General features: G+C 40.3%; 1 protein-coding gene across 1 annotated transcript in view; it reads left to right on the top strand.

Moving 5' to 3' along the window:
- The window catches only part of LOC133554899 (dynein axonemal heavy chain 12-like), a 55,934-nt gene extending 38,138 nt beyond the window's left edge, over positions 1-17,796 (top strand). The window contains exons 47-75 of the mRNA XM_061904165.1: positions 154-348; positions 494-627; positions 3,987-4,149; positions 4,241-4,321; positions 4,411-4,587; positions 4,659-4,790; positions 4,885-4,974; positions 5,120-5,260; positions 5,346-5,587; positions 5,661-5,808; positions 5,903-6,048; positions 6,417-6,631; positions 6,716-6,908; positions 6,984-7,176; positions 7,255-7,427; positions 7,600-7,740; positions 7,826-7,984; positions 8,065-8,360; positions 8,436-8,689; positions 11,544-11,684; positions 11,778-11,915; positions 11,979-12,212; positions 12,278-12,466; positions 12,590-12,693; positions 12,770-12,974; positions 13,043-13,180; positions 13,305-13,396; positions 13,494-13,561; positions 17,300-17,796. Coding sequence (XP_061760149.1) covers positions 154-348; positions 494-627; positions 3,987-4,149; positions 4,241-4,321; positions 4,411-4,587; positions 4,659-4,790; positions 4,885-4,974; positions 5,120-5,260; positions 5,346-5,587; positions 5,661-5,808; positions 5,903-6,048; positions 6,417-6,631; positions 6,716-6,908; positions 6,984-7,176; positions 7,255-7,427; positions 7,600-7,740; positions 7,826-7,984; positions 8,065-8,360; positions 8,436-8,689; positions 11,544-11,684; positions 11,778-11,915; positions 11,979-12,212; positions 12,278-12,466; positions 12,590-12,693; positions 12,770-12,974; positions 13,043-13,180; positions 13,305-13,396; positions 13,494-13,561; positions 17,300-17,490 — 4,773 coding nt within the window. The 3' untranslated portion in view covers positions 17,491-17,796. The remainder of the gene's footprint in view (positions 1-153; positions 349-493; positions 628-3,986; positions 4,150-4,240; positions 4,322-4,410; positions 4,588-4,658; positions 4,791-4,884; positions 4,975-5,119; positions 5,261-5,345; positions 5,588-5,660; positions 5,809-5,902; positions 6,049-6,416; positions 6,632-6,715; positions 6,909-6,983; positions 7,177-7,254; positions 7,428-7,599; positions 7,741-7,825; positions 7,985-8,064; positions 8,361-8,435; positions 8,690-11,543; positions 11,685-11,777; positions 11,916-11,978; positions 12,213-12,277; positions 12,467-12,589; positions 12,694-12,769; positions 12,975-13,042; positions 13,181-13,304; positions 13,397-13,493; positions 13,562-17,299) is intronic.
- The last annotated feature ends 4,391 nt before the right edge of the window (positions 17,797-22,187 follow it).

Here is a 22,187-nt window from a genome sequence, read left to right as displayed (position 1 = left end):
ACTCTATATGGTCAAAATTTCATGTATTTTAAAGTCATTAAACACATCCATGAACCAACAACATACAAAATCAAAGTTTTTTCTAATCAAATTAACCGATTTAATCAATAAATTGTTGCAGTTTGACAATTAATCTTACTTCTCTCTTTCCAGACGGTACGCCCCATTGCCCAAGGGAAGAATAGGAGTGTAGAGTTGAGCCCTTTGACTCTGTTCTCTTTCTTTGTGGCACGTTGCAAAGAGAACCTTCACATTATTGTGGCCTTCAGTCCGATTGGTGAAGCCTTTCGTAATCGCCTGCGACAATTTCCTTCTCTTATAAACTGTTGCACCATTAATTGGTTCCAGGTACTAACTATAATTGATAAAATCTACTCTCTGCTTAATGGTAAATAGCAATGAAATATAAAAAAAACATCACTATTGGTAAGGTAGTCTTTTCTTTACCAGCCGTATTAAATTGTATGCCTTTTTTATCCTTGCATCCTAACAGCCTTGGCCAGAGGAGGCTCTAGAGCGGGTAGCCATCTCTTTCCTGAAGCCGCTGGAAATGAAAGAAGATGAGCAGAAAGAAGTAGTACCAATCTGCAAAACTTTCCATACCTCAGCGAGTCAGCTTTCACACAGGTAAGTGATACAATTTTAAAACATTCTAATTTGTGGAAAATAAAACTAATTTAAGTTAATTAATTTGGTAAAAAAAAAAAAAAAATATATATATATATATATATATATATATATAACAACATTAAATCAAATCAAATCAAAACCGTATTCTTAAAGTGCTTTTCATACATAAAATAAATGCAACGCAAAGTGCTTTTACAAAGTTAAAAACAATACCCCGGTGACCCATCTCCCCCATTATCACATACGCACGCACGGATACAGATACCTAAAAGAAACGCACAACATACACACATATGCAACTATATGGACAAATGATTGCATGGCTGAGTACAGAGGAGACATATGAGTAAAAAGTATTGCAGGAGCTATTTGCACCAGGAGATCATCAGACCATGGCCACCAGGACACTGACACAAAAGCACCCCCACAAGCACAGCCAACAACTCCTGAGGCAGATGAGTCATCTGAGGAATGTTGGAAAAAAATCAATAAAAATACAACTTGTAAAATAGTAAGAACAATGAGTATAAATAAAGAATAAAATACAAGTAAGACACATGAAGATTAATACAGTAAAATAAAATAAAAAAAAATTAATAAATAATAGATACATATAACTAAATACAACCTTGCATAACTAATAGGATAAAAAGTAAATTACAAATGAGTTCAATGAAAAAATATCAGCTAAAAGCTAAATCAAAAAGGTGGGTCTTAAACCTGCTGTTGAAAACATGAATGTTCTCCGCAGCCGTTAGTTCATCCAGCAAGCTGTTCCATAGACAGGGGCCATAATAGTCTAATGATGCCATCCTGTGACTTTGTGTCCTGACTTTTGGAATAATTAGGAAATGAGTGCCGGAGGATCTCAGGGCAAAATGGTACGTAGGGTAAAAGCAAATCTGAAAGATAAGAAGGCCCAGTACCATAAACACATTTACAAACCATAAGAAGAACCTTTAAATTGATCATGAAACACAAAGGGAGCCAATGCAGAGATTTTAAAACTGGTGCAATGTGAGCCCGCCTTCTGGTTTGCGCCAGAACACGTGCCGCTGAATTTTGGAGTAATTGCAAAGGTGTACTAACCATTTTAGGGATACCAGAAAGCAGGGCGCTACAATAATCTATACGACTTGTAATAAAAGCATGCATTAGCTTCTCCGTGTTGCCCTGAGAGAGAATTGGGCAAACTCTGGCTATATTCTTAAGAAGATAAAAACCTATTGTTGTTTTTTTTTTTTATATGTGGTATAAAAGTAAAGGTCAGTGTCAAAATCAACGCCCAGATTTTTCACTTGTAGTGATGGAATTAAAGGCCCACTGAAACCCACTACTACTGACCGTCAACGCAGTCTGATAGTTTATAAATCAATGATGAAATCTTAACATTGCAACACATGCCAATACGGCCGGTTTAGTTTACTAAATTATAATTTTAAATTTCCCTCTGAGTTTCTTGTTGAAAAAACGTCGCGGAATGATGACGTGTGTTTGTGATGTCTCGGGTTGTAGCGGACATATTAGCCCAGCACCACTTACGGCTAAAAGTCGTCTCTTTTCATCGCATACTTACACAGATGTCTTACACAGTATTTTGGACATCTGTGTTGCTGAATCTTTTGCTATTTGTTCAATTAGTAATGGAGACTATGAAGAATAATGCTGTTGGTGGAAAGCGGTGGATTGCAGCTGCCTTTAGAACCGAAACACAGCCGGTGTTTTTTTGTTTGTTGTGAAGCTTTAACACAGAGCGGTCAAATGAACATGTTTCTCTACGTCAACCAGCAAGTTTTTGGATGGGAAAATTGTGATATTAAGTCGTCTCTTACCGGAGACTTGAGTGGATTATGCGACCTCCTCCTGTAGCTGTCAAAAAGGCAGCTGTGATCTTGGCTATTCCATTGGCTTCTCTCAGAGACACTGGCATTCACCGCAGCCCTCCCACTTTCAGGTATGACTTTATAATCTCACTAAAACACTATTAACACAATAAGCAGATAAGGGATTTTCCAGAATTTCCCTAGTAAATGTGTCTAATAATATTTGAATCGCTCACACTGCCGTCGCCTGTAGCCGTCCCCTTTTTTTTTTTTTTTTAGTGCTTCACTCTAACTTTCCTCATCCACGAATCTTTCATCCTCGCTCAAATTAATGGGGATCTCGTCGTTTTCTCAGTCCGAATTGCACTTGCTGCTGGTGGCTATGATTATAAACAATGTGAGGATGTGAGGAGCCCTACAACCCGTGACGTCACTCGCACATGGTCTGCTACTTCCGGAACAGGCAAGGCTTTTTTATTAGCGACCAAAAGTTGCAAACTTTATCAATCCTTTCAGCAAAAATATGGCAATATCGCGAAATGATCAAGTATGACACATAGAATGGACCTGCTATCCCCGTTTGAATAAAAAAAATTCCCTGCGGGTACTCCGGATACCTCCCAGACATGCACCTGGGGATAGGTTGATTGGCAACACTAAATTGGCCCTAGTGTGTGAATGTGAGTGTGAATGTTTTCTGTCTATCTGTGTTGGCCCTGCGATGAGGTGGTGACTTGTCCAGGGTGTACACCGCCTTCCACCCGATTGTAGCTGAGATAGGCACCAGCGCCCCCCGCAACCCTACAGGAAATAAGCGGTAGGAAATGGATGGATGGATGGATTGTTGGTTAATGTCCTGGTTAAGCTGTAAAAGGTTATCTGCCATCCAGGACTTAATATCTGAAATGCAATTAAAAAGAGAATCAATTGGTCTTGTGTCATCAGGAGGCATGGAAATGTACAATTGTGTCGTCAGCATAACTGTGGAAATTAATTCCATGTCTCCTGATGACACTGCCAAGTGGAATCATGTAAATATTAAAAATTATATCATCAACGGTAAAATATCAACAGTATTGTCATTAATTAAACAATATATCTGCAGTATACTCCACCTCTTACCTTGTCAACTAGGATAGGTTCCAGTTTTTGACAAGAACAAAAAATAAAAATGGATGACTTCAATTACATGCAGTTAAATTTAGTATTCTTTCATTTAAATGATTTTGTTAATATTGTATATTTTTCTTATTTTAATGGTCATATTGGATTTAGCAAAGTCTGTGCTCCTGGGATTTTCCTCTTTGTTATTAATGATACCCTTCTAAAGTGTCTTGAAGAAATCTGGAAAAAATACAGAAAAACAAAAATGTATTTGTGAGTTTATCCTTCAGATGCACAGTGACCTGAAACGTTGTGTTGACCAAGTTTTGTTTTGGCATATTTTTTTGTAGAAAATGTGACTACAGCGCATTGATCTAGGGGGTTTATATAGGGTTTCAATGGAATGGTGCGAACACTTTTTTTCCACAGATTCCTTACTGAGCTTGGTCGCCATAATTATGTTACTCCCACATCCTACCTGGAGCTGATGGCAGCTTTCAGCCAGCTCCTTACTAAGAAAAGAGATGCAGTCATGAAGGCAAAAAGGAGATACACCAATGGTCTGGAAAAACTAGCATTTGCAGAATCTCAGGTAAAACAGCACTTTGACTTGATTCATTTTTCTAACTGAATAACTGATACTTTTAGTTTGTAAAACATATTTTCACATTCCACCTCGAAAGGTTGGTGAGATGAAAGTGGAGCTCATAGAATTGCAGCCCAAACTAAAAGAGGCACAGATTGAAAATGAGAGGATGATGAAGGTACAGTAAGCATTATTGACTTATGATAACCTGCAGTACAACCTGAAAACTCAGCACAAATATACAAAGCCCAATGTAATGATCAACAGGTGATTGCAGTAGAATCTGTGGAGGTGGAAGCTACAAGTAAACTTGTGCGTGTGGAAGAGGAGGCCACAGCTATCCAAGCTGCTGAGGCTCAAGCTCTAAAGGATGAGTGTGACAGTGAATTAGCTGAAGCCATTCCTGCCCTGCAGGAGGCAACCGCGGCCTTGAACACCTTAAAGGTGAGAACTCTGGAAATTGAGCCTTGCACTTCTTTGCTTATAGAAATTTGAGTGAGTATCCTTCCTTGTAGCCTGCTGACATCACAGTTGTGAAGTCCATGAAAAACCCTCCCTCGGGAGTGAAACTAGTGATGTCAGCCGTGTGCGTCATGATGGGAAAAACACCTGATAAGATTGCGGATCCAGCTGGGTCAGGAAAAAAAGTGCGTCTTGCTAAAATATATTTAAAAAAGATTGTTACCGAAATTTAGTATGACAAAAGATATTACAATGACAATCCTTTTCTTTATTGCCTAGGTTCTTGACTACTGGGGTCCGAGCAAGAAGCTATTGGGTGACATGAACTTTTTACGCGATCTTAGAGAATACGACAAGGATAACATTCCTGTGAGTGTTAGAAAGTCATCATTCTCAAGGCATATGTATGAACATTAACAAATTTAAATGTCCCACAACACTGCTCTGCCAGTCTGTTTCCACTGATGCAAAGTGATACAATTACATCTATATAATTCTTCTCTCTTTTTTACAGGACAGTGCTATCCAAACAATCCGTTCTACCTACATGACCAATCCTGACTTTAATCCTGCTCAAGTGGCAAAAGCCTCTTCAGCAGCGGAGGGCCTATGCAAGTGGATCAAAGCAATGGAGTCATATGACAGGGTGGTGAAGGTGTGGTATTGCTACTTAATCATTTTGCTTACGCTCTTGTAAAAAATATATGTGTAACGCCGGTCATTCTCACTTGTGTTTTTAGATTGTCGCTCCCAAAAAGGCCAAACAGGCCGAGGCCCAGGAGACCCTGGCTTCTGCCATGGCAACGCTATCAGAGAAGAGAGCCAAACTGAAGGAGGTTGAAGACCGTTTGGATGACCTTAAAAGAACGTCTGAAGAAAAAACTGAGGAGAAAGCCAAACTGGAAGCCCAGAGAGATTTGTGTCAAAGGAAGTTAGAGCGAGCTGAGAAACTCATTGGTGGTTTGGGTGGAGAAAAAACAAGGTGATAATTAATTGTTCTTTTACAAGAATCACAAGGAATTATATTTACCACTGAAAAAACATTTTGTTCTCAGATGGTCAAAAGCTGCTGATGATCTGCAAAACACGTACGACAACCTGACTGGAGATGTCCTTATTTCTGCTGGTGTTATGGCCTACCTGGGCGCTTTTACTGCCAGTTTCAGACAGAACTGCACCAATAACTGGATCAGGCTGTGTCAAGTAAAATCATTTATCAATATGGACAATCAGTATAATGTATTTAATTTTTTTGTGGATTCTCATCATCTTTCTTTTCACCTTCCCTGACGTGTAGTCCAGGGAGATACCGTCATCAGATGATTTCTCTCTTAGTAAGACACTGGGAGATCCCATAAAGATTAGGGCGTGGAATATTGCTGGTCTTCCCACTGACTCTTTCTCCATTGACAATGGTGTCATTACCAGTAATTCCCGCAGATGGTGAGACCCTTTCCATGAAAAGCAACACAGTGTTTCTATAGAAAAAATAGTTTGTCTGGGGTTTTCCCTCTCAGAGTCTAAGGATTGTTTGTGTTCCACATTAATGGTGGGGTAAATATAGAGTGTTATTTTTGGTTTTCCAATTTGTTATTGATTTTCCGGTTTATTAGTTCTCCGGTTCGGGTTCCAGTGGTTGGATACTCCTAATTGAGCATAAGCATTATTGTTTACGATAAAAAAAAAACTAATATAGCTGGAGTAACACCAAAGTAATAAAAAACTTAGTCATCGTCTCTGGCCAAAGCCGGTCAAAAGAAGAGTCAAATGTTTTATCCCAAGATTGTCCTCATTTATTCCCGCACTTTCAGGCCGCTGATGATTGACCCTCAGGGTCAGGCCAACAAATGGGTGAAGAATTCAGAAAAAGAGAATAAGTTGAATGTGATCAAATTGACGGATGATGACTACATGAGAACTTTAGAAAACTGTATTCAGTTTGGAAGCCCATTGCTGCTTGAAAATGTACTAGAAGAATTGGACCCATCACTGGAACCATTACTCCTCAAACAAACTTTCAAGCAAGGTACCTATGTAAAATGGAGAAAATCTGCCAAAAGAATCCAAACTTTGGATGTAAACATTTTAATCTTGCTTGTTTTCTAACAAGGTGGTGTGGAATGCATAAAACTGGGGGAAAGCGTGATTGAGTACTCCCAAGATTTCCGCTTTTACATCACCACAAAACTGAGGAACCCTCATTATCTACCTGAACTGGCCACCAAAGTTTCTTTGCTCAATTTTATGATCACCCCTGAAGGTTTAGAAGATCAACTCTTGGGGATTGTGGTTGCCAAAGAAAGGTACTGTAACTTTTCCCCCAATAATTTGTTTGCGTTCTGCAGTCAAGCTTTTCTTCTGCTTCATCTGCTCTGCAGACCCGAGCTTGAAGAAGAGAGAAATGCACTAATTCTGCAGTCAGCTGCAAATAACAGGCAATTAAAGGAAACTGAAGACAAGATCCTTGAGACACTTTCATCCTCCGAGGGAAATATTCTGGAAGATGAGAGCGCTATTCAGATTCTAGACTCTGCAAAGATCATGTCCAACGAGATTTCCAAGAAACAAAAGGCACGTACTAACTAAAGCATGTGCTCAACAAACAGGATTTGGATTCTTATCCCACTACGTTCTGAAATGTAACTCCAGATTGCAGAAGAGACTGAGATTAAGATAGCAGAGTCAAGAGAGTGTTACAGATCCATTGCCAAGCACTCCTCTGTCTTGTTCTTCACCATTGCTGACCTGACCAACATAGACCCAATGTATCAGTACTCGCTTACCTGGTTTGTCAACCTGTATACAAACTCTATCCAAGACAGGTGAGTAAAGTGCTTGAAGTTTACTCTAAATAGAGGTAGATGTTAAACTGCTGCCTTGGACATAAGTGTAATGAAAACAACAGAAAAACAAATCTTGAATGTTTATCTTTAAGGCTAAATCAATATTAAGAAGCTATTGAACTATTAAAAAGTGTTTTCTGTTTTCATTCAGTAAAAAGTCCAAGATCCTGGAAAAGAGACTCATGTACTTGATTGATTACTTCACCTATAATTTATTTTGCAACGTATGTCGATCACTGTTTGAAAAGGATAAACTCCTCTTCTCCTTTATCCTTTGCTGCAATCTACTTCTGTGAGTATCTTATGGTGAATAGTAAATGGTTACTTTTGGATTGTTGTTCTAATATAAATAAAATAAAAACTGACATTTCCATCAGGGAAAAACAAGAGATTGAGTACACTGATTTAATCTTTTTGATGACGGGAGGCGTGGGTCTGCAGAATACCATTGCTAATCCCGATCCAAGCTGGTTGCAGGACAAGAGCTGGGATGAGATTTGCCGAGCCAACGAGCTTCCTGGCTTGAAAGGAATTAAGTAAAAAATTTTACTAAAATGTTCTGTTTGCTTGTTCCTACTGCACAACTTATTCTACTTAAAATGTATTCATTCCGCAGAAATGCTTTCATTGAGGGTCCAGAACTTTTCAAGCCAATTTTTGACAGCAAAGAGCCGAGCAACATACCGGTGCCTGCACCTTGGTGTGATAAACTTAATGAACTGCAGAAGATGATCATCATCCGCTGTCTCAGGCCAGATAAGATTGTGCCAGCTGTACACAAATACGTCATAGCTAAATTGGGGAAAAATTTTGTTCAGCCCCCTCCCTTTGACTTAAGTAAGAGCTATCTGGACTCCAACTCTACTATCCCACTGGTGTTTGTGCTTTCTCCTGGTGCTGATCCCATGGCAAGTAAGTTCTGTGAATTTGTTCTGAAACTTCATGCCATGCTGACACTACAATTAACGAGACACTAATCCTTCACAGGCTTACTGAAGTTTGCAGGTGACAAGGACATGGGTGGTAGCAAGTTCCAGTCTATTTCTCTGGGGCAGGGCCAAGGTCCCATTGCTTTTAAGATGATATGCACAGCTATGCAGGATGGGACATGGGTGTGTTTGCAGAATTGTCACCTGGCAGTTTCCTGGATGTCTACCCTAGAAAAGATCTGTGAGGACTTTAGTCCTGCGACATGCCACCAAGACTTCCGACTTTGGCTGACAAGCTACCCTTCGCCAAAGGTAAAGAACAAGAAGATGTTTTTGAGCATGGACAACTTCTATTTTGGCCTAAAACCTTGTATTGTTATTACTTCAAGAACAACAATATATTATCATCAATGTAACTTTGACACGTCTACCTTAATATTACATGTATCACAGCGTCACTCCCTGGCGTACTCCTGCTATTACGTCTCGCCCTTCTAGCTAACTTAAATTGAACATCCATCCATCCATTTCTACCGCTTATTCCCTTTGGGGTCACGGGGGCGCTGGTGCCTATCTCAGCTACAATCGGGCGGTAGGCGGGGTAAACCCTGGACAAGTCGCCACCTCATCGCAGGGCCAACACAGATTGACAGACAACATTCACATTCACATGTCATATATTATTTATGACAACAATTTTTTTACCTATGAACATGAATGTTTCAGACCATAAAAATAACAACAAACATTGATTTAATTTATTTTACATTATTTTACCATGTTTCCCTCCCTTTTTTTTCCAGTTTTTTTTCTTCAAATGTCCCATCTATTTGGGGACCTTTTGTGTCGGCACCAACCTCAGATGAGATCGGTTGCAATGTAATTGTCCCCCAGGCGTGGCTACTACATTAGAGCGTAGCATGAACTACAGTACAGTGCGTCTTTGAATGCATAATCCAAACCTTCTGCCCCAGAGTCTGAGTGGGCAAAGTCTGTGCGCGATGGTAGCGGTTACAATTTCAGGACTCCATCTTTCTCCCTAAGTGATCATGATCTGGCCACTGTGGATGTAGCTGTCCAGATGAGATGGTAACTGGGGTCCTGATATGTATCCCCATCATGAGCTCTGCTGGGGAGCTCCCTTGTGCAAGGGGCGTCGCTCTGTACGCCAGCAAAGCCTTGTGAAAGTCCCCCTCCTTTGGCGAGAAGTAATTTAATAGTCTGAACAGCCCTTTCAGCCGTTGCTGCATGGATATCGAGGCCTTCTTGTCACATGTTTGAAGTCATAGTCAGTTGCAAACAGAGCAAACTCATGGCTGGAGAATGTGTGTAGTTATTAAGAATTATACCCTCTGGGCATTCGAACCTTGCAAAGACAGCTTAGCACCTGTCAATCACTTATTTGGCTGATGTGCTACTGGTCAAGTTGCATACCTCTATATACTGTAAAAAATAGTCCACTAAAACCAGATAATCTCCATCTCTCCATTGGAGTAGGTCCTTTCCTACTCTTTGCCATGGTCTGCTTGGTAAGTCTGTTGTCACACACCATTCTACCATTTGCTATTAATGTGGTGTTATACCTGGCCACCATACAAATTATCCTGCTTTGATGAGGCATTTGTTGGGGTGGTTCCGTGCTGGGTTATACTGAGCCAGCACAGTGTCTGAACTGAGTTATTTCTTTACATCCACAAAAGCTCTAATTTATGTCTCCTCCTATGTCCAGCTGTTGTCGCTCTTCTCCAGATCGCGGAGTGGTTTTGTCATTTCAGGGAGAAGTGGGGAAAATCACTTCTCCCTGAAGTACCGGATATCTGCCATGTTCTTTGGTTCTGGCGTGTCCTGGATTGCTTTAATTTTATCAGGATTGATGCTTTGTGCGTTGACAATGAGGAACTTGACTTCTGTCAAGGAAAACTGGCACTTGTTTTTCAGAGTGAGCCTCCCCTCTCTGAGTTTTTTCTGTACCTTGTGCTGCCTTCCGTCGTGTTCAATATGGTCATTTTTTTGTCATGAGAATGTCATCAGAGTGGCAGATGACGCCATCAATGTAATCAACCAGCTGAGTCTAAGCTGACATGAAAACAACAGCAAAATGTCCTTTTTTTTGTAGCATCTTTGCTGGGCATTTACTCCATGAATGATTTGTGTTTTTTTTACACAGGGTTTGACTTGAGTAGAGGTAAACTGGTGTGAGGCTTGGGCATGATGTTGATTTGTTTTCCCCTTGTAGTTATTTCTCTTGTATTTATTATGTAATACTGCGTCCATTTGGACAGGGGAACCAGTTGAGCGCAAGACTGTTAGCTGCTTTTTTACTTTTTCATTCTGTCTTACTTTAACAATTGCTGTGGCTAAATCCAATCTGACATTTTATTGGAGTCTATCTCACAAACCAGCATCACGTAACCCCACAACAAGCCGATTACGGATTATTTCTTCAAGCAAGTCCCCCCAGTTCCAGTGTTGTGCCATATTATGTACATCTGTATTAGAATTCTCTGTGCTCTCCCCGACTTCTTGGCTTTTTTCTGTTTCTAAATTTTGCCTGCTCATATATGACATGTGCACTCCAACAACGGGTTTATCGAAAACCCCCTAACAGTTGCATAGTCTTTTAGCTGCTTCTGGGTTAGCGGTAGAGACCCCAAGATATTTTCAGCATTGTCTCCAATTATGTATAGATAAAGGATATTACCTGATAATCCTCCTCTTTATCTGCCTAGTTTGACACTGTCCTGAATCGTTCAAACCGTCCGATCCATGTCTGCTACGAGCTGGGTTCAAAATAAAAGGTTGATGGCAGGGAAAAAGTTACTTGTTGCTCCATTTCAGCAGCGCAGAGTTTAACGGCGGATTAGTTTATCTCGTCGGCTAACTGTACGACAGGGGATTAGCCTCCTGCTCTAGCCTTGTCGTGATGAACTTTCATACGGCAAATTTCAACAAAGTGGTCAAACTGGTCCACACAGATGTTAAACTTAATTCTTCATGGTTGTAGCACATCTGACACCATGTATTGTTGGTCTTCAAGAACAAAATGTTGCTATCTTCAATGTAAATGTATTGATGCATCTACCTTGACATTACATGTACCACGGCACCTCTCCCTGGTGTGCTCCTTCCATTACACTGCTCTCATTCTCTCTCAATCTTTTACCAGTTTCCAGTGACTCTACTGCAAAATGGAGTGAAAATGACAAATGAACCCCCAACAGGACTTCGACTAAACATACTGCAGTCATACATGTCGGATCCGGTTTGTGACCAAGGGTTTTTCAACAACTGTCCTAATAAGGAACTGGTGAGTTTGTTGCACTGTTGAGAATTTTTTTTGTCACATTTTACATCCATGTCCCTTTACCTTTACTTGGGCTAACTCTGTATTCTCCTGTAGATTTGGGAAAAGCTCTTGTATGGGCTGTGCTTCTTCCATGCGCTTGTTCAGGAGAGGAGGAAGTTTGGTCCACTAGGCTGGAATATTCCTTACGGCTTCAATGAAACTGACCTTCACATAAGTATCAGACAGCTACAGGTAATCATTTGACGCCCAGTGATAAGAATGCTACCATAGCACATAATGTATGCCCCTGTGTAGTTATTTATCAACGAATATGACGAGGTGCCCTTTGAGGCCATCACTTATCTGACCGGAGAATGCAACTATGGAGGCCGCGTGACAGACAACTGGGATCGGCGCCTACTGAACACAATGTTGGCTGACTTCTACAACAAGGATGTGGTGGAGAAACCCTCTTATTCTTTCTCACCGAGTGGTGACTATGTTGCACCTCCCAAATCAGTCTATGGAGAATATTTACGTTTTATCAAGGTAAATATTAAATCACACGTTTATTAACTTGTCAACCGAGCTTGAATGCCTTTGCTGTGTATCAGGAGCTTCCAATGAGCCAGCATCCAGAAATATTTGGGATGAATGAAAATGTGGACATTTCTAAGGATCTGCAGCAGACCAAGTTGCTGTTTGATTCACTGCTGCTCACTCAAGGAGGGGGATCTAAAGGAGGAGGTGGCTCTGGGAGTGACAACGCACTGTATGACATTGCTAATGATGTTCTCACTAAGGTATGAAAGAATATATATTTTCATGTGCTTAATTTACAAGAGTTTTAGCAGCCTGAAAAGACAATACACTTCTTCTGTTATCCTTAACTGAACTGTGTTGTTGCGTTTCTTTCTTTTTACCAGCTTCCAAATAATTTTGACCTTGAAGCAGCTCTCTTGAAGTACCCGGTGCTTTACAAGGAGAGCATGAACACTGTGCTTGTCCAAGAAATGGAGCGCTACAACACGTATAACATAAACCGTTTTTACAGAACTACTGCAAATAACAATTCTACTTAAGAGTTTTGCTTTTTCCATTTCCAGACTGTGTAGTGCGATTCGTGTCAGTCTTCAGAATTTGCTGAAGGCCCTCAAGGGTTTAGTGGTGATGGATGCAGAGCTGGAGGGAATTGCAAATAGTTTGATAGTGGGCAAAGTCCCAGAAAAATGGGCCAAACGCTCGTACCCGAGCCTCAAGCCCCTGGGCAGCTACGTTAACGACTTCTTGACAAGGCTCAAGTTTTTGCAGGTGAGTCACAATTAAATGATACTGAGATATCCTGTCTGGGGTTTTACTTTAATTCTCTGTGTTTATAGGATTGGTATAACTCTGGTAAGCCCAGTGTGTTCTGGCTGCCAGGCTTCTTCTTCACCCAGGCCTTTTTAACCGGGGCTACACAGAACTATGCCAGGAAATACAACATTCCAATTGACGAGCTGGGCTTTGACTTTGAGGTCAATACACATACTTTTAATCTCTGACACTGGTAGTCACTTAGTTATCAACATAATAGCTCATAAATTCCCTCTACTTGACATGACAACATTCCGTGGGTGATGTTGTCATTTTGTCATACAGGTTCTTTCAATAAATGATTCAGAAACGCCTCCTGAAGATGGAGTCTACATTAATGGATTGTTCCTTGATGGAGCTCGATGGGACAAAGAAAGGTACTGTTGTCCACACCAGTTTCTCATTATTTCTTGTAGTCCAAGATGACAACCTGTAAGTCCTCAAATAATTATTTTGTAATGTTTTTATCATCAGTGGAGCTTTAGCCGAGCAATTTCCCAAAATCCTATTTGTGTCGATGCCCATTATCTGGATAAAACCAAGTAAGTAAGCATGTAAAATATTCACTTGCATTATACTGTTTTTTAGACAGCCATAGCATATAATATTTAGTTTTCATTACACTCCCAAAACATTTAAGAAAAACTCTGCTTTTTTTTTTTCTTTGCCCATCATCCAGAATCTTTGTGTGAGACAAGAACACTTGTCTTTCCCTTTTCTGTGCGTTTTAAAATAGTGGAAAACTGCTAGTAAGATGCAGCTAACAGTGCAGGTAATAGGGTTTGATATACTCCGCCTTTAAAGCACCACACTACACTCCATTTGCAAGGTGGCGGTGTGGAATTTTTTTGTGGACGTTTCCTGAAAATTTCATCAGAATTGAGTTACCGGTATGTTGCTAACAAACACACAAACAAACCCTGGCGAAAACATAACCTCTTTGACAGAGGTAAGGTACTCTGCCTCCTGCGGAGCAAAGTGCAGCTCTTTCGTCTCAAAACTACACAGCCATCTGGTCACAGTGCGCACCGTACGGAGGTAAAACACCAAAAGAATTAACAGTGTATAGCGGAAAATACGTGTAAACTAAAAAGCTACTTGATAAATCTTCAATCCATCCCTTCTTTTTTCTACCGCGTGTCTCTCTTGTTGTCGCGGGGCGGCTGGAGCCTGTCCAGCTGCACTCGAGTATAAGGCAGTGTACACCCTGGACAAGTCGTCACTTCCTAAACCGTCACCCAAAAACAATATTTGAAGCCGGCGAAGCTAAACATTAGTTTTTGAGGTATACATTATTAAAAGTTAAGTTGTTGGTAACATGTCTGAGTAACAGTATTTTAAAAAGTTCCACCTTCAAGGACACGGGGAACTGACAATTATTGTTATACACTTGTTATACTGGATGTTTACATTGTCACTTTATAGATATCAACTGTGAGTATTTTATTTTAAATATTTGCTCAAAAGTGTATATGTTGCTCCACAATTATTTGCGCTTAAAAACAAACTTTTGCAGTAATAAATAAGAGAAGAACATTTGAGCATTATGTCTGTTCAATCACGAGTAAGTGAATATACTCAATATTGTTGCCACTTAATTGCCACTATTTTTAAGTCTTTTTTCTCCCGACATAAACAACGATAATATTGTGCCGTGGCCTTGATACAGTGATAGTATCGTACCGTGAGAGTTTGGTACGGTTACATTCCTATTAATTTATGATTTTTAGTGAAAAGGGATGAAAACCATGTGATTGGCTTTCAGTATCTCTTTTGATACAAATTGTACCACTTTTTTTTACTTGGTGCAGGCAAGATGCCGGAGGCAAAAGACCTCAGCTGAGAGAGAGACACTGTTATCCGTAGCCTGTTGGGTTTTTAGACAACATTTTCTAAAATTATCGACAAATTGCTACATTGTTCTAAAACAATTACTACAATCAAAATGACGGCAAAAAACAAAAGCATATGTTAATTAGATAACAATGGAGCATCCCAGCCATCCATCCATTTCCTACCGCTTATTCCCTTTTGGGGTCTCGGGGGGCGCTGGCGCCTATCTCAGCTACAATCGGGCGGAGAGCGGTGTACACCCTGGACAAGTCGCCAGCTCATCGCGGGGCCAACACAGATAGACAACATTCACACTCACATTCACACACTAGGGCCAATTTAGTGTTGCCAATCAACCTATCCCCAGGTGCATGTCCTTGGAAGTGGGAGGAAGCCGGAGTACCCGGAGGGAACCCACGCATTCGCGGGGAGAACATGCAAACTCCACACAGAAAGATCCCGAGCCTGGGATTGAACCCAGGACTGCAGGACCTTCGTATTGTGAGGCAGACGCACTAACCCCTCTGCCACAATACTTACCAATTCCATCCATCCATTTTCTAACGCTTGTCTCTTTTGGGTTCGCGGGGGGTGCTGGAGCCTATCTCAGCTACATTCGGGCGGAAGGTGGGGTACAACCTGGACAAGTCGCCACCTCATCGCAGGGCCAACACAGATAGACAGACAACATTCACACTCACATTCACACACTCGGGACAATTTAGTGTTGCCAATCAACCTATCCCCAGGTGCATGTCTTTGGAGGTGGGATGAAGCCGGAGTACCCGGAGGCAACCTACTCAGTCACGGGTAGAACATGCAAACCCCGCACAGAAAGATCCCGAGCCCGGGATTGAACTCAAGACCTTCGTATTGTGAGGCAGACGCACTAACCCCTCTTCCACAATACTTACCAATTCCATCCATCCATTTTCTAACGCTTGTCTCTTTTGGGTTCGCGGGGGGTGCTGGAGCCTATCTCAGCTACATTCGGGCGGAAGGTGGGGTACAACCTGGACAAGTCGCCACCTCATCGCAGGGCCAACACAGATAGACAGACAACATTCACACTCACATTCACACACTCGGGACAATTTAGTGTTGCCAATCAACCTATCCCCAGGTGCATGTCTTTGGAGGTGGGATGAAGCCGGAGTACCCGGAGGCAACCTACTCAGTCAAGGGTAGAACATGCAAACTCCACACAGAAAGATCCCGAGCCCGGGATTGAACTCAAGACCTTCGTATTGTGAGGCACATGCATTAATCAATCAATTAATCAATCCATGTTTACTTATATAGCTCTAAATCACAAGTGTCTCAAAGGGCTGCATAAGCCACAACGACATCCTCTGCTCAGGACCCACATCACGGCAAGGAAAAACTCAACCCAATGGGACAATGAGAAACCTTTGAGAGGACCGCAGATGCGGGGACCCCTCCTGGGCGACCGGTGCAATGGACGTCTAGTGGATCTAGCATAATATTGTGGGAGTCCAGTCCATAGTGGATTTAACATAATAGTGAGATTCCAGTCCATAGTGGGACCAGCAGGACACCATTCCGAGCGGAGACAGGCCAGCAGCGCAGAGAGGTCCCCAACCGATGCACAGACGAGCGGTCCACCCCGGGTCCTGACTTTGGACAGCCAGCGCTTCTAGCGTGGCCACCGAAGCCCCCCCCCACGAAGGAGATCGGGGCATTGCAGAAAAAAGAAACGGCAGATCAACTCGTCTAAAAGGGGGGTCTATTTAAAGGCTAGAGTATACAACTGAGTTTTAAGATTGGACTTAAATGCTTCTACTGAGGTAGCATCCACCGTGCTACTCTACTTACCAATTGGTTACTGATAAATATGACAAAATTGATAAGCACAAAAGTGTTTACCTTTTAATTTAAGAAGGAGTTTGCATTTTGCCCTGTGATTGGGCATAAATGTAGCTGTTGGACTGTGGTACTCCACGTCACTGGTGAGAGTGTTTTCTTCCCTCAAAAACATCTGGGGCTTGAATCCTACTTGCCACCCTCTAACACCGCCCCTGGTAGCAAACACAGTAAGTGCCCTCTTTGCTGTTGTTAAGTTCTTGATGGAACAAGTGTTTGTTGCTATGCACTTTGTTAAATCAATGGGCATAGAAAAGAAATTACAGTAATGCTTAAAAGGACCAGAATACTGCAGTATTATATGTTATCATAAATGTGCCTGTTACTACTAAATGTTTTTAGAAGGCTTTATGAACGGAATAAATCGTATCCCCAGGATGTGCATTCTCAGCTATAGCAATTTTTCACTATTTAGAAAAGTGAAATATGTTTTTTGTCCCACATAGGGATTGTTGATGATAGGCAAAATTGCAAACAGTGCAGTTTTTCTTTGACGCAATGCTATTTTTCACTAATATTTTCTGTCATTATATTTACTTTGCCTTCTTTTACCTGCCATGCAGCTAAAGACATCCCAGATGAATTTGACGGTCGCTATCTTTCTCCTCTTTACAAGACCAGCGAGAGGAGGGGAACCCTTTCCACGACAGGACATTCCACAAATTTTGTCGTTCCTATAATTTTGCCCACCATCAAGAGCCCTAAGCACTGGATCAAACGTGGTGTAGCGCTACTGTGTCAGCTTGATGACTGATACCATCACCATACAGCTGATTCTAAAAGTTATGCATTTTGTGATTTTGTGATTGCAGCCATTGTATCATATGGTTACGATTATGGTTATGGTGTTGGTTTATTTCAGACATACATACAGTTACAGTATGGTTCATCACATATTTCCAATTTTGGCATTAGAACATGTTTGAAAAGAAGTCGGAAGAAGCAGAGCTTCTTTAATCTTACCCATTTTCTGTTTCATTACAATTTCCAACACATTTGTTGGTTAATTTCCTGTGCCCAATCTGTAACATAAACACATGAATAAATAAAGTACTCAATTTATTTAAGATGCCCTATGTTGCTCTCATGTTTTTTTGTTCATGTCTGATAATTGACTGTAATATTTTTTCCTACATGCTTGTAAAAAATTAGTTAGATTGTTTTTGTAGGTTTTGTACCGTCATTTCCAGTCTATAAGTTGGTACTTTTTTCCAACGCTTTGGACCATGTGCTTTATACAAAGCTGCGGATACATCTCTCAGATTTCTTGGATCATTCTTAAAAGCATGCATACTTTTCTCTGCATATTCTTCGAAATGTCTTTTTGTCATCCATGTATCTCTTGTCGTGTTTTCCGTCTCAGTGTGTGAAAACTGCGAAATGATCACTGTTTTTTGTCAACAGTACTTATGAATATATTCTACATAGTATATACAGTATACTGTATATTACATATATATATATATATATATATGTATATATATATATATATATATATATATATATATATATACATATATATGTATATATATATATATATGTATATATATATATATATATATATATATATATATATATATATATATATATATATATATATATACAGTGGGGCAAAAAAGTATTTAGTCAGCCACCAGTTGTGCAAGTTCTCCCACTTAAAATGATGACAGAGGTTTGTAAATTTCATCATAGGTACACTTCAACTGTGAGAAAATGTGAAAAAAAAATCCAGGAATTCACATTGTAAGTATATTAAAGAATTTATTTGTAAATTACGGTGGAAAATAAGTATTTGGTCAACCATTCAAATCTCTCACTGATGGAAGGAGGTTTTGGCTCAAAATCTCACGATACATGGCCCCATTCATTCTTTCTTTAACACGGATCAATCGTCCTGTCCCCTTAGCAGAGAAACAGCCCCAAAGCATGATGTTTCCACCCCCATGCTTCACAGTAGGTGTGGTGTTCTTGGGATGCAACTCAGTATTCTTCTTCCTCCAAACACGACAAATTGAGATTATACCAAAAAGTTCTGTTTTGGTTTCATCTGACCACATGACATTCTCCCAATCCTCTGCTGTATCATCCATGTATCCATTTTGGTACAAACTCAACTCATCTTTGTAGCATATTCAACTGAATATGGGTTGAAAATAATTTGCAAATCATTGTATTATGTTTATATTTACATCTAACACAATTTCCCAACTCATGGAAACGGGGTTTTTACTTTCTGAGATATTGTGTGTGTATATACACATATACATACACACACACACACACACACACATTATATACATATATATATAGCTTACTAGTAGTTGTTTCTTTTATTCGTGTTCAATGGTTATACTTTCTGAGATATTACTAATAGCAGATTACATATTTTTCAACTTTTTATTGTTCAGATCCTTCACCACATACATTGCTACTATTACTTCACTCATGTTGGCTCTGTTGATTCAGTTCATATCCTTTCACATCAAAATCAAATCCTTTTTTTACTAGCCAGTCATGTTTTTGAGAACGATAACTTTAAAGGATTTGTTGAACTCTTCCAAGTTATGCTTCGTGATGTTGTGGTTTGTTTAGAACGTTTTCTTTTAGAAATTAATAATTGACAGTTTGTCCGACTTAATGTTGCTCTTGCATTTATCTTCTATAATTATCCCTGATGTGAGAGGAACACAAATGTTTGTGTGTTAGACTGCAGAGAATGATGGACGAACTCATTTCCTGTGCAACATTTCTTTTTGAAAAAAAAAAAAAACATGTAGTCATATCTGGTTCAATTTCATTCTCAAATTCCTGACCTTTATCTTTCTTTTCAGCAGTCTTCAGTGTTTCTTTATGAATGTCAATAAATGGTGAAGCTCCTAAATGCAGGTAATCTTTTTCAGTGATTCTTTGCAACCTTGTCGTTAAATGTACTGTGGATGTTGTTCATCATATTTGTTTACTACTTATGTCCTCCATTATTAGTGGTGCAACGGATCAACATTGATCCGTGATCCGTTCGGATCAATATATTCGCTTCGGCACACAAGTGATCCAAGATTTGATTTACGAAAAAGAATGTTTTAAGTTTGCGTGTTCAGTCCATGCACCGCGTGGTCATGGCGAGCGGAGTAACGGAGGACCTTGAACGCCCCGCAACATTTAATCAATGTTTTTGTAGGTGCAGACATGAGGCAATATTTGCTTGTGCAAAACGATGGTTTTAAACACTTGCTGAAAGTGCTTGAGCCACGTTACGACATCCCGTCGTGCACCGACTCTTGCGATAAGATTGTGACAGATATTTATGAGCAGTAGAAGAAAAACGCTGTGGATGAACTATCCCGAGCATCATCTGTTGCGCTCACGACAGAAGGTTGGACGTCCAGGGGAACTATGTGACGATAAGCAACACACATCAACAGCAGTCAAGTTTTCGTCTACAGTAAAGCAGTTTGTGTGCCATAAACATCAATGTTGTGACACTCTTAAATAGGTCAATACTGCCATCTACTGTACATGCATATGTGACAAAAACATCTACGGCTTTTAAGAGTGCAGTGCACAACTGCGCACACAAGGAGACGAAGCAGAAGAAGAGGAAGATACAGCCGTGGTAACGCCAACGACTAGTAAGATAAGGAAATACGCTTGTAAGTTCCAAGCCGCAGCTGCGATTGGACCTGGATAGCCTCCGGGAAGAAGTAGTGGACTACCAAGTGCTTGGCAGTGAAGATCATCCTCAGGAAGCAAAGATTGACCGGTTTTGGGTCATGCTAGGGAGAGATGGAAGATTCCAGACTCTAGAGCATTTGATGAAAGCACTTTTGTCCTTGCTACACAGCAATGCATCATCAGAGAGGGTGTTCAGCATGGTTAGAAAAATAGTGACAGAGAATAGAACAAGGTTGGACAATTCAACCCTCAACTCAACAATGAGTAGATTGAGTGTAATGTGTGTGTATACAGTATGTGTAAAAAAATTAACACTAAGTGATTCCTCTCTATTTGACAGGTATAGTGACAAGTATTATATATATATATATATATATATATATATATATATATATATATATATATAGCTAGAATTCACTGAAAGTCAATTATTTCACATATATGTATATATATATATATATATATATATAAAGTCAAGTATTCATCCATCCATTTTCTACCGCTTATTCCCTTTTGGGGTCGCGAGGGGCGCTGGCGCCTATCTCAGCTACAATCGGGCGGAAGGCGGGGTACACCCTGGACAAGTCGCCACCTCATCGCAGGGCCAACACAGATAGACAGACAACATTCACACTCACATTCACACACTAGGGCCAATTTAGTGTTGCCAATCAACCTATCCCCAAGTGCATGTCATTGGAAGTGGGAGGAAGCCGGAGTACCCGGAGGGAACCCACATATTCACGGGGAGAACATGCAAACTCCACACAGAAAGATCCCGAGCTTGGGATTGAACCCAGGACTGCAGGACTTTCGTATTGTGAGGCAGACGCACTAACCTCTCTGCCACCGTGAAGCCCATAAAGTCAAGTATTTCATATGCTGTATATATAAAGTCAAGTATTTCATATATATATATATATATATATATATATATATATATATATATATATATATATATATATATATATATATATATATATATATGAAATACTTGACTGAAATATATATGAAATATATATATATATATATGTCTTGATTGGATTATCCGGAGAATAGTGCTCGATACCGTGGTAGAGCGCAATATGTAGTTGTGGGAAAAAATCACAAGACTACTTCATCTCTACAGATCTGTTTCATGAGGGGTTCCCTCAATCATCAGGAGATTTTAATGGAAGATTCACATACAATGGTTTATATAGAGCACAGAGTGGGTGGGTACAAGCAGGCGTAGGGTGTGGTGATTGGCTCATGTGTTACCTAGGAGGTGTTTCCGCCTGTGGCGGCATGTTGAAATGATTTCACTGCGCTTGTTGAGGGATGATAGCTCTGGATGATATATAATAAACAGTTTCTCTTTTAAGCATAAGTTGCATCTTTTATTACCACTGTTGTAAGGTGTGCTGGATGCAAGAATTTGCCATGTTATTGAATATTCAACATTATTGTCTTTGAGGTTCCAAATGTGTTTGCTGAGTTCGGTAGAATTCTGCAAAGTCTGGTTTCTAAAGGAGGCGTTGTGATTATTCCATCTTGTTTTGAACGCTCCTTCGGTTAATCCTACGTACGTGTCGGATGTGTTAATGTCCTTGCGTATTACCTTTGCTTGGTAAACGACTGATGTCTGTAAGCACCTTCCGTTGAGAGGGCAATCAGGTTTCTTGCGACAGTTACATTCATTATTGGTTTCAGAGTCGTTTAGTCTGGGGGTAGGCAGTCCTTTTGCAATTGCTTTGTTGTGGTTTGAAATGATTTGTTGCATGTTATTCATACAGCTGT

The sequence above is a fragment of the Nerophis ophidion genome, linkage group LG06 (genome assembly GCF_033978795.1).
Source record: "Nerophis ophidion isolate RoL-2023_Sa linkage group LG06, RoL_Noph_v1.0, whole genome shotgun sequence".
NCBI classification, from domain to species: domain Eukaryota; kingdom Metazoa; phylum Chordata; class Actinopteri; order Syngnathiformes; family Syngnathidae; genus Nerophis; species Nerophis ophidion.
The sequence above is the reverse complement of the archived record's forward strand: the minus strand, read 5'-3'. Positions and strand labels throughout refer to the sequence as shown.